Raw genomic sequence first — 15,696 nt, forward strand, 5'->3', positions numbered from 1 at the left:
TCTGCAAACATAATCATACTATTATTGCTGCTTTGTTTTTTTCTCTCTATAATAAGCTTGGAGACCGTTGGTCGTAGCTAGGACGTAGCTCTCGGTACGTACGTGCATGCGATTCGATGCCCCAATCATGTAAAGTAGAGTGCGCAATTCGTATCGGACGCCGCCGGTGGTATAGTGCGGCGTACAAATCAAAGGTTGATCATGACGACACTAATCGCACCCCAAATCATGGATTAAACATGCAGGGCTGGGCGTCGATCGTGTCGACGCGTTGGCGCACACCCAGCCTGATCCCCCCAACGGTCATGTGAGACGACTATACGAGCGCACCTACCGTGGATTGAGTGGATCGGGCGTTGGGCAGCACGAGCAAGCAGACCCCGCGTCGGTCCTTGCTGGAAAGAGGAAAGCGACAGCGCTTGGTCATGGAAGGCATTCGCACCTTCTTCCCCATTGCTTGGCCATTTAAAATTTTGCCTTGTGTTTGTTTTCTCCTCCGATCCCTTTTGGACGTACGCTTTTCCCTGGACTGGATCCGGTTCCGATTTTCTGATCATCACCTTGCTCTCTCTGACGACGGGTGCAGCGGCAGATGCCTTTCATTTGCTTTGCTTGCAGCCGTGGCATTCTTCCGATTCAATCCTTAGCACGAACGGCCTCGTTCCGATGGGATGGGATGGTCCACGAGACAGTAGTAGGCTCAAATGATTCTTTAATTTGTCGCCACGGCACCACCATGCAAATGTGCAATGCATTCCACGACGGTCGAATCATCAGCAAATTATACATCCAGAACAGAAAAAAATACTATCAAAGCACAAATTACGTCGTTGCATTATTCAAGTTTCTTATCTGTAAGCCATGCACATTTCTCACCATTAAATCCTGGTTCCCTCTTCTGCTTCTGATCTTGTGCCCGCATTTGTGTTGCTGTCTGTAATCCTAGATAACTAAAAAAGTTGTACAGATTGATACCATAACGTTGATGTTACTAACTTCGTCGTAGAACAACTTTTTGTGCCGCGTAACTCTTTCTATTTAAGATAATGTACTCTTGTACATATTATTGGCCAAAGTACAACATTGGAGATGTCCTGACAGATTTGTATTTTAGATCAAGGTAGTACATTTATTCTCTAGGTACATCATTTCATTGAAATTTTTCCAAAAATATTGTGGACTTCAGTTTTCCTTGTGGTAGAATTTATTGTCTTCAGTTAAAATATTTGTTTTTAATTGAACTTTATACATATTAAATATTCTGGAAGCCTAAAACTTCTAGGAGCAGACTGTGCATCAATGGTTGAGCATATAACGCATGTTTCAAAGGGTCAGAGTTTGAATCCTGGAGTCTGATTGTTCAGGAGTGGTGGAGAAGCTTACAGCTGGAGGCATAGACACATCGTTGGTGGCATCCTATCAAGCATGAGGTTTGTCAAGATCAGTAGAGAACAGAATAAAGTTGCGCGTGAATTAGCTCATCTAGCCATACGTAAGAGGGCGTGCAAGGTGTCCTTCTCGGATGTCCCGAGTTGTATCAAGCCTTTTGTGTCGTACTTATTCCCCTTAATTAATAGAGTTCTCTTTTCTCAAAAAAAAGTATATTTACTTGCTATTATGGACATTAATACATTTTTCCTATAAATTTAATCAAAATTAGAGTGACTAGTAATTTGGAGCAAGGAAGTAAGGATTAAGGTGGTTAAGAGGTTTTCTTTTAAAGTCCAAGGTGGTTAAGAGCTGGGTATATACACTGGTAGAGATTTGTTCTGGTTAACCGGATCTTTATTCAAAAACTGAAGGAAAAAAAAAGTCGGTTGCTAGGGACAGAGTCCCATTGTTTTGTCTTCTTTTCGATCTTGTATTTGTGCCGTGATAATTTCGTGGGCCTAGCACAAATAAAGTTCATCGACGATGACCCTTGAGTCGATTGCCTCAAATAAAGATACTTTCAGCATCGTCACGTTTCGAATTTCTCTCGCTTTTCCGTGATGCTTCATTGGGCAATCGACCAAGACGAGATTTCCAATCAAAAGTGTACGTGTTCGTGCGTGTATAAATCAGTAGGAGGACCATGTTATGGAATCAACTTTTTTTTTTTGGGTCGATGCAGTAATGCCATGATGTGACACGGGATCGATCGATCGACAAACGAACAGCAAATGATTCAATTCGGAATTGAGCGCACCAGCGGCGAGGCTTAATTTGATTAATCACGTATAGCTAGTTAATTAATTGTAGGTCGTTTTGGATTTTCTAAATTTATAGATGTTGTGATGCACCTATATATCTAAGATATGTATATGAATATAAAAAAGCTAAAACGATCAGCATTTTGGAACGTAGGGAGTACGTGCTTAATAGCATAAGGATGACCAATCAGGGAGTTGTTGCACAAGTGTCGGCAAAAAGCAAGTAGCTAGGCTGCTGCAATCACAAAATCCGAGTGATGCATGTGCCAAATAGCCGTCAGTTCAAGTGATTGTTCAGATTAATTAATGAGGATTTTTGCAACAGTTGAAAAAAAAGAGCCGTCAATCCAGGAAAATTGTACAGTGGAAAAATAGGAGATACCTACTTCCTTCATCCCGCAAAGAGCGTCCCTTTAGGTTTGTCCTAAGTCAAGCTGCTTTAAATTTGATCAAGTTTACAATGAAGAGTATCAATATTCATAACACGAACTAGGTATGCTATAAAAATATATTTCATAACAAATCTAATGAAACTTGGTAGATATCAAAAGCATTAATATATTTTTATATAAACTTAGGCAGGTTTGACTTAGGACAGAACTAAAGGGACACTCTTTACGGGACGGAGGGAGTAAAGAATAGTAACACGAGGTACCAAACAGATGGGCCTTAATAATGTAATTGATTTTGTTTTTCTCAAAAGGTGTTAGTGGACATTATCTCGTATAGAAGTATAATAGTAGCCCGAATTAATTGTATCACGTGATTATATAATAACTAATCCAGGATTCGACTTCTAATTAGAATGATATTTATGGAAACTCGACATATTGGAATGTGGGAACTCAATTTGTGATGCATCACGATCATGTAAAATTTTCTATTTGTATTCCGATTTCCCAATGGCTTAGCGCACATGTTTTTGAATTTTTTTATTTTAACCCTTTTTAATCTAAAATTTTAAAAACAACCTAGATCAAACTAAAATTCTAAGAAGTAGCTCTTTTGGTCGCACCACGTCGCTTGGCGCCACTAAAACCTAAGCCGCGCCAAAGCATGTGGCGCGACCGGAGCTTCATAAACTTGGAGCTCGCATACCTCTACACGCTCTTCAAGTTTCCTCCCATGGTGGTGCTCATCGTAGAACATCTCAAGGAGTGGATACCACGAATGGTGCGCCATCGTTCTAAATCAAATATCAAAATAAATTTTAGAAACAAAACTTCAACTATGTGACACAATCATAACTTCTACATTTTCATTAACATCAACCAACCTATAATCACTTTAATATGTAGTAACCAATTCATAGCTTCAAAATCTAAGCATTAATTTTATATGAAAATATATGTAGTAAGCAATAATCATTTCTAATCAATTCTAATATGCTACATCTTTATCAACAAATAAACTCTTCCATTACTAACTTCTAAATTTCCATGAACATCAATAAACCATTTTTGAATTATGAATACATTCCCAAATCTACATTTCATTTATTCATACTCTCCAATATAACTTCAACATCTACACCATCAAAATCTGTCTAAATCCGAACATGCAATACAAACTACACGATAGACAGGCGTTACAATATATTAATGCAACGATACAACGCACCTAACAATGCTCGATTCGTACTCAAACCACCGTTCCAACCCAAAACCTAACCTAACCCTAGCCACTTCAAATCCTACAAAAATCACCAAATCTAGAAAAACTATTTGGTTAGAGTGGAGGAGGTACCTTCAAGGAGCAATTCCCCCATTTCCCCTCGAATCCAGTGGGGAATGGGGTGGATCTAGAGGGAGAATGTGAGGGGCGCCACCATGGGAGGGAGGGAGGGAGATCGGGTCGGGCGGAGGGGAAGGGAAGAAGTGGGGAGGGAGAAAGAAAGGGGCCAGCGGAGCCAGCTGTTATGTGCTGAGTCGCGCCAGAGCATGTGGCGGACTCAGCCATGACGGCTCAGCTGCCAGCACGGCCACCTCACGCACGTCGCGCCAGCGTGGAGGGCCGATCGCGCCACATGCTCTGGCGCGACTCAATTATTAGTCGTGCCAGGTATTGTAGCGCGACCAAAAGGGCTACTTCTTGGAATTTTAATTTAGCATACGCTGTTTTTAAAATTTTAGATTAAAAAGGGTTAAAATAAAAAAAATCCATGTTTATCGATGTGCGGTAGCTTGGTCACTTGGATAACGTTGCCTAGTGCCCCATGCACAATTCCTTTGTCCACAGAATTGAAAACGTTCTGAGGATGATTATTAACATCGAATGCTACATCATGTGCATGCCGGACCGGAGTTCTCTGCAAAACTGCAAAGATAGATATATACACAAATAGAACAAGATGGAGACTTACTCTAAAAAAAAGAACAAGATGGAGACGAGACAGATCGTGAGATGGATCGAGAACATGGAGGCATGTCCCTTTTGGCAGGAACAATCCAAAGGACTGAAGCTTTTGGCCCTGCCTTCTCAAATCATGGCCACATTCTCCCACATGGAGCCGATCCCTTTGCATAGCGACAACGTTGCATTCGGCTGGAGAGAGAGAAACCCAGGAATGAGGCGACGACGACGATGAGTCGATGGCACGCAAGAATCGGCAATGATTGTTGTATGTGATGAACATATAGATCATTAGGGACGTGCCAATTTGGTTCCTGTAACTGTATATTGCGTACGTGAACAATATCCATCACACTATGTCAGTCAAAGATTGGTAAGTGGTGACATTGTGCGTAGCTTTATCGACGATGAAGAATGGATCTGACGTGCAATGCACGCTGTTCTGAGAAATGGTCTCCTCAAGATGGACTCCCTAAACTGCATACTACATATATAGTAGAGGTGCAAAACAAAAGGGAAGCATCACCATGAAAAGAATCTATATCTAGGGCACAAGGCCAAAAATACTTGTTCATTGCAAAAAGATGTAGGACAATTTGTGTTTACGCTACTAAAAAATTTGGATTCGTTGACAGTAATTCTTACTGCATTTGCAGTCCAATGTGAGAGCTGTGCAGGTGATACTTATGGCCAATGTTGATTTCAGTTGCTTCATAATAATTTTGTGTACGCGTTCACTCTGGTGACATCAAGGATATGCGCGCACAACGAATTAAATTGTTGTTATGGGAACACCGAACTAAATTGACCTAATATAAGCCCTTCAGCGAAACAAGGAAAAATGAATGTAATAATTTATTCTTCATCCTTGTAAGTAAATTACTCCTATATATAGGAGTATGTATATCTGTGACACGAAGACTTGCATTTATTTATTGACTGTACCCTTAACAAGATTATTAATTTGGCAAGGGCCAAGCAAGGCCTATTTCGCATTTTGTACGAGTTTCACAATGATTTCACATGAAGCAGTTTATTCCCGTAGGAATCACGAAAGCTTTTGGAGATCTAAATTGAAGGTTGAAGCCTAAACATAATAGTTGAGATGCTTCCTAGAGGTAGTTTACATGTTGGAACATTCACAGCTAGCTTATATGTTGGCAAAAGTGGCTAATTCATCACCTGCCAAGCTGCCACTTACATTTGGTAATGGCATCAGCATTTCACCCTGTTCAGTTTGAATTTTAAGCCTGATTTAGCACAAATCTGGCAACTTTTATTTGCTATAAACACGCCGTACGACCGTGTGTTTAGTTTGGTTGCCATGGAGCCAATTGCAGCACTATAGTCAGCAGGCGGCCGAAGCTCCCTCCATATGTACCACAGTCCACAGCATACAAGAATCCCAATCTGTCAAAATTTGAAAATTATAAGTGGAATATCACGAACTGGACCGTATGATGGAACCATGGCTGCTGAATGCTAATGAATGTTTTAGTAATTTGTAAAATATAGATGAAAGCAGAACACGAGGAGGAATTTTCAAAGACAAACAAACAAGCTGTCTATTTGGCACAACCTTATGGTATATAGAAAAAAGAACATATACGCCCTGACCCGAAAAGAGATACATATGGTATGTATGCACGGACGGAGCCGGAGCGCGGGCAACCCAAATGGTTTGATCAGCAAGTGAAAACCATTTGGTTTTCAGAAACCCGAAAGCCTCCATGATTCGCACACGAAATCCAGGGGGGAAAAAACCCAAAAAAACATGCAAAACCCTGAACCCAACATACAAGAGCAGTGCAATAACCTTTTTTGCAATGCCTCTTTATATGCAGCGACTAACGAAGCTGCTGACGCTGGTGCACCGACAGGGCGGAAAGCGAGTCGGGGGGCCGAGCGAGGCGGTGGGAGTGGGAGGGGGAGGATCCGGCAGGACAGGGACGTTGGCAGCGGCCGCACACCCAACCCCCAGCGCGCGGGCGATCAGAGACTGGCCTGAACTGAAAAAACCCCGGCGGCAGTGGATCGGATGGCACCTCGCTGTTGGCTACTTGCATCGGGTCACACGGTTGGGGCGTCGCGGCCGGGGCCTGTGGCTGTGGCAGCGCGCCGGCCGGACGCCCCCGGACGGCGACCGCCGAGCTAGCGCCGCGACGCCGCAGCTGCGGTGTCCTCCCCACTCGTCGTCCCCCGTGGCTTGCGCAAGTCGTCTTGGTCTCCTGGTGTCGGTCGCTGTGCATTGTGCTTCGCCTCGTCGCTGAGCGTCGGACGGGATGGCACGAGATGTACCTACGCCGGCGAGTAGACTCATCGATCGGATTGGTGAAAAACCTGAACAACCCACCAGCACCAATCTGAAGACATTGACTCTCGGTTGCCTTTCCGAACAACAATGGTACATATAACTTTTCAGATCCTGCTCACAGAAGCAAACTCATGTTCGCTCGCCGACAGTACGGTTCAGGTCTCAACAGAATGGCACGGCTCACCTCGCAACTGGACACGGCTGCTTTCACGAAGCATAGCAGGACTGCAGCTGCGCCCCGCAAACATTTGCTTCACGGAAATATGCTGGATGTCAAATACGTCCATACAGATCGAAAGAACCACAGAGAGGCAAACACAACGGGTTTTCCGGATCAGCATCTAGCTCACCGGCAGGTTAGATGCCGGACAATCTAGAAACTTGCAGGGAACTCAAGTTTGTAAAAGGTTTGCCATCAGATATCTTTTCAGCTGGTGTAATAAGAACTTTTTCACTATTCGGGGACAAGGATCATACAACCTTCTTTCTAATGAAGGAACAGCGGAGGCTTTTTCGCCTTCCCTTTTTTAACTTGTCATCACCAAACTGTCTATTGACAAAAGGATTAATGTGCATGGGCAAAAGAAAAAAACCAAAAAGGATATCTGCAGCAGCACGCACCATTCCTCGCAACAACACCCACGGCTGGACAAACTCTGACCTGACAACAGGGCAACACATCGCGCAGCTGCTGCATCGCTCTAGGGCTGCTTTATCGTCAGCTCAGCTCTCAGATGCAGCATCCCGTCGATGAAGAAGAGGCTGTCATCAGCCATGAACGTCTGCCATGGGATAGCGAAGAGATTCCTGTACCCGACCGCCTTCCCACCGGTGAAGGTGTAGTTGCCCTTGTACTTGCTGACGAACTCGCCCGAGGGTCTCGTCCTCGCGGCAAACTCGTAGTCTACTGTCACGCTCATCGAGCCCTTCTCTTGCATCCCTAGGAAGAGGCCGAAGCAGTAGAACGTGCTCTGCTGCTCCATATTACAGTGAGCTGAGAGGAAGAAGCCCTGCCCTGCGAGATGGAATGCTTGCGAGTATATCCGGCCTGAAGGGAACAGTCGAGAGCACTCCTCGCGCTTGAGATCCAAGTATGCTATGCACTGGGGGTAGGGCCGATCAAACTCAACGACTTTCAGAGGTCTGTACTTGTAAGCCCGCTCTGCAAATTTCCGACAGGTTACTGCATCCGCTGCAAGAGCTCGTTGCCGGTGCGGTGCATCAGCCTTGTATAGAAGTGCCTCGGTGACACACTTGGTTGCTTGCTCATGGTCTATATCAGTGCATGTTAGGACCTTCCGCAGCTTCCTACAGGTCATGTGGCTGAATCGCACAAGAGGGAGCAGACGAGAGCTCAAGATCTCACGCCTCTCCTCTGATTTTGGGTATTGCGCACGGGCCCATCTGAGCAAGAAGTCGTAGATGGTATCTTCAGATGCCACCTGAAGGTCATTACTTGACAAGATGGCTTCGATCCCAGCAAGAGGGATGTTCATCACTTCATCTTGGAACCTGAAAGAAGAGAAACCACCTTTAGTGTGCTTACAATGATTTTGGCAGAACAATATCTGGCTAAACTTTCCCTAAAAGTAGAAATAAGTCTCCATCCAATGAACATCACTCACTTAGTCAAATCCTTGTATTTTACAGCAAGGAAATCCTTGGCTGCATCTGTCAGAGGTTGAACTGCAGCTGCCATTGAAATGGAGCACGGGAGATCTAGGTAGAGTAGTGCAGATTCTGTAGTCATAGGCAAGCTTGTGAGCAACTGGCTGCAGTACCTCATGCATGAAACAACCTCAAATTTGTCAGCCGCCATCAGGATATCCAGAAGAAGATTGGGCTCAGTAGTCGTCAGCTTTCCACTATACATAAAGCTCAAAAGCTCCATGAGGGCAGTTTCCTCTGTTTCAAGAGACGAAAAAAAAATGAGGCACAAGGCAAATATTCACGAGAGCGTCAAACATAAAATAGATTATACTTTTTTTTGGGCGCGTAAAGTACGACAAGTTAGACAAAATATCCATTTGGTAAGTGAAAGTAATGAGAGAAAAAGGAGAAAATAATTTCAGTATCGAAAAAACAAAAAAGAATCGCACAAACTTGGAAACATAGTACATTCTTAACACAAATAATCATCAAAGCAACAATTTTCAAAAACAAAGAATTATTAGGGAAAACAATTGAAAGAAGAGGGATGTTTTAGCTACTAAAGTTATCACATTACCTGAATCAGTAATTCTTAGGGTTGCATGTCTCTGATCAGATTCTTTCATGCCGTTTGAGAAAAGCTAATAAAAAAACATTAAGCTTATCAGAAAGGAGCGAGCAGACTGGAGTACAGAACAAATGCATTTCAGGATGTTATCACAGCTACCTTGAAAAAGAAAGGACTCTTTGCAGCAAGAATCGCTGAGCTGATATAAATCGTCTTTACTCGTAAAACTGGCGTACCCACCACGGTCCAAGACGAATCAATACCTGGTCCATCATCACCTGCTAAATACCAAGGTCAGAGAAATACACAAACAGGGAAGAAAGCAAAGGTACAAAACAGTTCCAGTAGACAGCTACTCTGCAATTAAAATACTTGGAGCAAACTGTTCTTTGTATGTAGATTAGCTTGCTAACAACCACAGATGTACACCCCCAAGAATCAGATTAGAACAAGCAACTCAAGGAAGTTCAAGTTACCACCAAGTTTATCAGAGGATTGTGCCTAGCTCACCAGTGTACACCACGTTGTGCAACTAAAGTTACATTAGTTCTCCCTACAAGCATATCTATTTTGTTTATAGAACTAGCAATCAGCAGATTTGATGTAATGATCAAGCAGAACAATTAAAGAAGCTGATTGGCATCCAGGCTATGTTCTCAATTCGGGGCTAAAAAAAAGAACATGACAATTCTAGAAGAAAAAAAAAGACAGCTTTAGGCTCAAAAACAGGGCCCAGCTTAAGATGTTTCAAATTGAGAATTCAGTCTTTGTATTTGGAACGTAAACATGAAGGTTAGCAAGAAGTGATCAAAATAGTAAAGGCCAAAATAGGAACTTTGGAAATGCTTTAACAACAAGAACCAGGATAGTTCTGGTATCCAAATGATTTTTGCAACATCTCAATCTAACTAAACTAGCCCCAAAAATGTTCAATTTAGTGATGGACTTTTTAGATTTTTTCTGACAGCAAGAGCTTCTCTTTTTTGGCCAAACTTCACTAACGATCAGAAAAGAAAAATTAATAATATCAGCAAAGAACAATATTAGTGATGGAACTTTTAGCTGTACAAACCATCTTGACCAACATCAGGTGGAGATTCTTCTATCATTGCTACAGGTTCCTCTTGATTTTCTTCATATGCATCACACTCTTCTGCTTCGACTTCATTGCAATTTGTCTGGTCTGACATGTGAGTTGTAGATTCTACAGAAGGGAATTGTTAGTTAAAAGATGGCTTCAATCAGAAATTGCAAAGGCTGATGGTAAAATTAAAATAGCACAGAAGAAAATCTAATGAACAACAAAGGATCCATAAGCCATAACAATGATCATATGTACACAACAATGACATCATTAAGGAGAAGAACATATCTGTTTCATCAATCTTATTACATAAACATAATTAGCATCCATAAGCTACACATTGTTACATAGGGCATGCTTGGAACCCTTGCTGGGCTGGCCTTGCCTAGCAAGCCTTGCTCAGCCTGGATCGGCAACGCAAAGCAAGAAAGATTATAGCGTTTGGTTTCTTTGCCTTGCAATTTGGTGGGACCCGTATTCCAGAGAGAAACAGAGATCGAGATGCAAAGAAGATGGAGGAATCTAGAGGGCGAGCTTGTGGCGATTTGGTGCTCAATCCGGATGGTCTGTTGATTTGATGCTTGATCTGATTGGTTCCCGCATCGATTATGCGCTTGATCCGCACGGCTTCATGTCGATTTGGGGCTCGCTGACCTCAATCCATCGGCCCGCCCATCAAACTGGAGCTCGTGGAGCTCGATTCAGCAGGGTTGTTGTTGATTTGAGACCTCTGAAGTTAGTTTCGGCGGGGGCTGTGCGTGATTTGGCCGGGGACTCGTCAATCTGTCCGCGCGTGAGCTCGTTGAATGGTAGCGGATGCCGCTCTTCGCGAGAGTTTTCGGCGCCGGCGACAAACCTTGCCCGCACGGGAGAGCCAATTTGGCTCGCCTGGGCGAGCAAGGATTTCCTTGCCGGACGGAGCGAGCTCGCCAAGCAAAGCAAGGTTTTGCTGCTCTACCAAACGCCTATCCTTGCTGGGCAAAGCAATACAGTCCCCAGCAAAGGAACCAAGCACGCCCATAAATCAGAATGTAACATAAATAACCAAGACCTATGATTTGTATCGCCAACATTGAGACAAAATGAAGTGTGGAAATGACATAATAAGAAGCACAAGACAACACCTAAGATTGTGACTATCAGATCAACAAGAATACTCAAAGATTATCTTAAAGAAAGGGTATAGATTTTATTTTCAAAGATCATTTGTATCTTTGATTTATTATTATAAGATGGTAATGCAGCAATTAGTTTCCTGAATAATAAGGTAACTCCAACAAAGATTTTTCTTATTTCTCATGCTAATCCCACTACATAAATATGTTAATGCTTAAATGTCTGCATTTCATGGTACAATTCTCAATCATCTCGATGTGAATGCCCAGGGTAACTTATCAAGCACAAAGTTGCCATCCTCAGAATATCTTATCAAGCACAAAATTATTCTTCCCAGGTTACCTTATTACAATTGATCACCTTGTTAAGGGCCAAGTTTGATGCATAGCCAGTCAACTACACCACCTACATGGCTACATCTACCATTGAATCATAAATACCCATACCTAAAGAGTAGAGGCCTATCACAAGTCAGTTTCAAAATTTCTGAGTTGCACCCCTTCTATTGCACCCAGTGGATTGTCAACTACAAATATTAGCGCCTGATTGTGACATTCACATATACATGACTAAAATATTCTGGTTAGTGAATTTCTAATTCGAAGTACGGACAACCCAAATAAGTCCATTTCTTCGTACGTCTGCTAATTTTTCAGCCGGTGACAGATCACAATGTCAGACTATCCGTACAAGCACGTCATGACACGTCAAAATTGCGGAATTACCCTCTATCATCCACCATTTTCCTAGCCATTGAATACATTTACTGTCAGGAACCCATGGAAATCTGATTTTAACCCCCCCCCCCTAAAATCCCAAAATGAGACACGAATTCCCCCACAAATTCACAGCCGAATCGCGTCCACATCACAAAATCGACGCAGAAATCGCACGATTGCAGGGAAACATATCCAGCGAGCGAACAACCGCATGCTGGGCCAGAATCTCTCGGCGCACCTTTCTCCTTAAGGAGCTCCTCGCGGCGGCGCTTGCGGTGGCGCGCCCAATCGGCGAGTCCTCCTCCTCCGGCACCCCCGCCGCTGGAGCCCGGCGCGTCGTCGTCCCCCGCGACGACCTCGATCCGCAGCTCCCGGTCTGAGAAGTTGACCTCGTTGAAGGCGAACTCGAAGCTGGGCCCCCCGCCACCGGGCGAGAAGTCCGGGTCCATCCCGCGCACCCTCCTCCTCCGCCGACGGGAAGTGGGGGGAGGCGGTGGCCGTAACCCTAGCCGGCGGAGGGCTCGAGGGGGGGAGGACGAGATGAGGGGAGGCCGGGAGGGGAAGGAGGAGAGGAGGAGCCAGAAGGGGTGGTGGTTATAATAAGGGGAGGAAGAAGGGGGTAGAATGGGAAATGGGGGCCCTGCAAACGTTTTGGTCGTGGTGTACTGGTGTTGCCGCGATAGCGGCGTGGAATTCGTGCTCGGACAGTTGGGCGAGCGTCATTGCAGGCCGTGTTTAATTTGGCGTTTTCAAATAATTAATTGTACTCGGCTTAATTAGGGTCTGAAATCTTGGACGTGAATAAAATCCAGACAGTCACCATCTTTTGAGCGGATCGTTCGTCTTTTTATACTAGGAAAATGAAATGGTATTTTTGCATTGCAATTTCCCTTATATTATGATGTGCTAAAGCATTTCTAGGTTTAACTATATGACTTTTCAGTTTTTAGTAACAATTTTCCTAATCATATATAATTTACTGATGCAACTTTTTTAGATTATCTTGTAACTTTTTCCCATATATATGAATGCATCGAAATGGGGATGTTAAGTTAAAAAACAAATCAATCGTACGTTAAAGTCAAATTAAGAGACGGATCAAGTTGGACCTTCCATTACAAAAACCAATATAAACTCACTGACAACATGGGCTAAAATATATAATTCTATAATACATACAACAGCAAATATAACTGGCTTTTAAGACATTTAGCGTAACCCAAAAAAGTCATTTTCACAATTAATATATTTAATTGAGTGGTGGACAGCTATCACCACAACACCGGACTCGCCTCGCAATCGCCCTCCTAATCATGTGGGAAGTCTGGAAGGAGCGGAACGCGCGTATTTTCAATCGCCACGAAACATCACCGACAACCCTAATGATGAAAATCAAAGATGAGACCTCGGCTTGGCTTTTGGCAGGGGCCAAAGATCTAGCGATTCTTCTATCACGCGAGTAGTCCCATTTTGGCCTTTTTGCCTTTCCTTTTGTATTTCTTTTCCTTCCCGATCCGTCGGGTCTCCCTCTGTTTTTTCCTACTCTATCAATGAAATAGGCACCGCCTCGTGCCCGTTCGTTCAAAAAAAAACAATTAATATATTTTGCTATACTTTGTGTAAAATGTAGAAGACTAGAATATTGCTAGACAAAATGGCACAAATGTATTTTTATGCTCATCCAAATATTCATGCATAACAGCATATATGTACGACTAAAATTTGAATATGATTAACTGTAAAATTCAAACATTGATTATCTTTCAACAGCAGAAAGTAAAAAAATGACTTACTATTCCCTCATACTAGGCTTAACTAAATTTGTGGATGTGGAAGAAATTAGTACTATCATTTTACATGTATAAATTCTATCTGCATATTCATTTTTTGCACTTTATCACCAACTGCAACAAGAGTAAACTTCGAGAGGAAAGGGAAAAAAGGGAAGACATAGGTTCAAAACAGCGGCAAAGTTAGTTTTTTTTTATCATGTCAATCAAACTTGACGAAATTTCTAAATCTTTTAGTAAATCATTCTTTGAATTCAAAGCTCGCTTTGCCGTATGTAACGGGTTTGATCCCGAGTCCCCGACGATTCCTTGTCTTCTTGGCTAGTTTCGCCCCGGTTCAAAACTTTCTCCCTCGTTTCTTTTAAATCCTTGGCCATAACACTTCGCAAGCCCACATATTACTCGCCACTTATTCCTATATTTTTTGGCTGGATGATTTAAAATAAAAACCATTGAGCTTTTTATTAACAAAATAAACGCCAATGAGTTGACGAGTGGAAAAACCGAAAACCAATAAGCCAAGTCAATTATTATAAGCCATAACACTTTGCAAGCCCACATATTATCATCCCTATATATTTTTTGGCTGGATGATTTAAAATAAACACCGTTGAGTTTTTTATTAACAAAATAAACGCCAATGAGTTGACGAGTGGAAAATCCGAAAACCAGCCAAGTCAATTATTAAAAGCTGCTAGAACGTACTATAACTAAGTAAAAAAATGACATACCATCTTAACAAAATTCTCGGTTGTTTTTCACTCAGGACTCTTTAGTCCCGGATCTAAATTTTATAGTCCATGATGTTACCAATCGAGACTAAAGGTGATCACTTAGTCCCGATTGGTGTTACCAACCGGAACTAAAGGATCCTTCACGAGTTGCTACAAAAGAATTGCATCCCCTACTTAGTCAGATGTATTGTGTAGGTGAGATGGTAAGGAAGTTATGCGCACCACGTATGCGTATATTTCGTGTGAAAAATCACATGACTTGCGACTTGCGACATGCGCGGGCGAGTGGCCTCCTAGGAATTTAGAATATTTTTTGACGCAAAACCTTTTAATCCTTTTAATCCTGGTGAGTAGTCTTTAGTTCCGAGTGAAAAATTCAGAACTAAAGATGGGTACCTTTAGTCCTGATTAATTAGTCTCAGTTGGGAAAACCAAGATATACGAGGTTTCCCAACCGGAGCTTATGCACGTTTTTCTACTATTGATATATACCCCCGGTCACTAGATGACGTGTTGTCAAATTCAAATCGCAGGTAAGACCGAGTGAAGACAACCGTGTGAAAACTCTCTTGATCTAAAAAATTATCATTAGTGCATCGTCGAAAAAACTGAAGGGAAAATTAAGATTCGCGATTGCCAACTAGAGATACAACTTCTTATTTCCTAAGGTCATTGAGTCGACTGAAAACTCGTCCATCTGAAATCATCCTAACTTCAAAGCAAGAAATGAAACGAAATTATCTTAGAGAATAACTCAGAACTAGCTCATTACATAGCCATTCGCATCCCTAACTAGCGTACTACTATTATGCTAAAAAGTAGCGTCTGATCCAACAAGTTGGCCAAACGAATGAAAATATTTCGTGTATTCACTGCATCAAATAAATTGTGTTTCGTGTATTTACTCCAACAAGCTTATAAAATGAAATGACAAAAGCTGGGTGTTTTAATCCAACAAAAATGAAAGCATTCGAAGAAAGGAGAGAATGCAGCAGCCATTTCCAGAAATTTTTAAAAAGGTGAGGTGATGGATACTTTCATTCAACAACAATACTTGGGAGTTCTAGGGTACTCATGTGCCATGCCTACTCATACAGCTGCTCATAAACTCTTCAGAAACCTGCAGATTTGGCAGTTCAAGTGTAGTACATCAAAATATAGACTGCCACGCAAAGTA

At 42.5% G+C, this 15,696-nt stretch overlaps 1 protein-coding gene across 2 annotated transcripts; it reads right to left on the reverse strand.

Annotated features, from left to right (window-relative positions):
* Window positions 1–7,255: 7,255 nt before the first annotated feature.
* On the reverse strand, window positions 7,256–12,583 carry LOC117851337 (BTB/POZ domain-containing protein POB1). Of its 2 annotated transcripts, none has more exons than XM_034733137.2 (6): window positions 12,234–12,583; window positions 10,149–10,280; window positions 9,236–9,357; window positions 9,086–9,149; window positions 8,484–8,763; window positions 7,256–8,370 (listed from the first exon to the last, which is right to left on the reverse strand). In XM_034733137.2, the coding sequence occupies exons 1-6, from the start codon at window positions 12,442–12,444 to the stop codon at window positions 7,560–7,562; spliced, it is 1,620 nt and encodes a 539-aa protein (XP_034589028.1). In that variant the 5' UTR covers window positions 12,445–12,583; the 3' UTR covers window positions 7,256–7,559. The 2 variants fall into 2 exon arrangements, with proteins under 2 accessions (XP_034589028.1, XP_034589037.1); XM_034733146.2 differs by having other exon boundaries at window positions 9,236–9,354; window positions 12,234–12,581.
* Window positions 12,584–15,696: the final 3,113 nt, after the last annotated feature.

The sequence above is a fragment of the Setaria viridis genome, chromosome 1 (genome assembly GCF_005286985.2).
Source record: "Setaria viridis chromosome 1, Setaria_viridis_v4.0, whole genome shotgun sequence".
NCBI classification, from domain to species: domain Eukaryota; kingdom Viridiplantae; phylum Streptophyta; class Magnoliopsida; order Poales; family Poaceae; genus Setaria; species Setaria viridis.

Excerpts from the sequence above, each read along its gene's own strand:
- LOC117851337 (XM_034733137.2), bottom strand. The coding sequence starts at position 12,444 with ATGGACCCGGACTTCTCGCCCGGTGGCGGGGGGCCCAGCTTCGAGTTC. Across the intron at positions 10,281-12,233 it reads GGAGCTCCTTAAGGAGAAAG|AATCTACAACTCACATGTCA; the intron begins GTGCGCCGAGAG and ends TCCCTTCTGTAG. Across the intron at positions 8,764-9,085 it reads CCTAAGAATTACTGATTCAG|AGGAAACTGCCCTCATGGAG; the intron begins GTAATGTGATAA and ends CTCTTGAAACAG.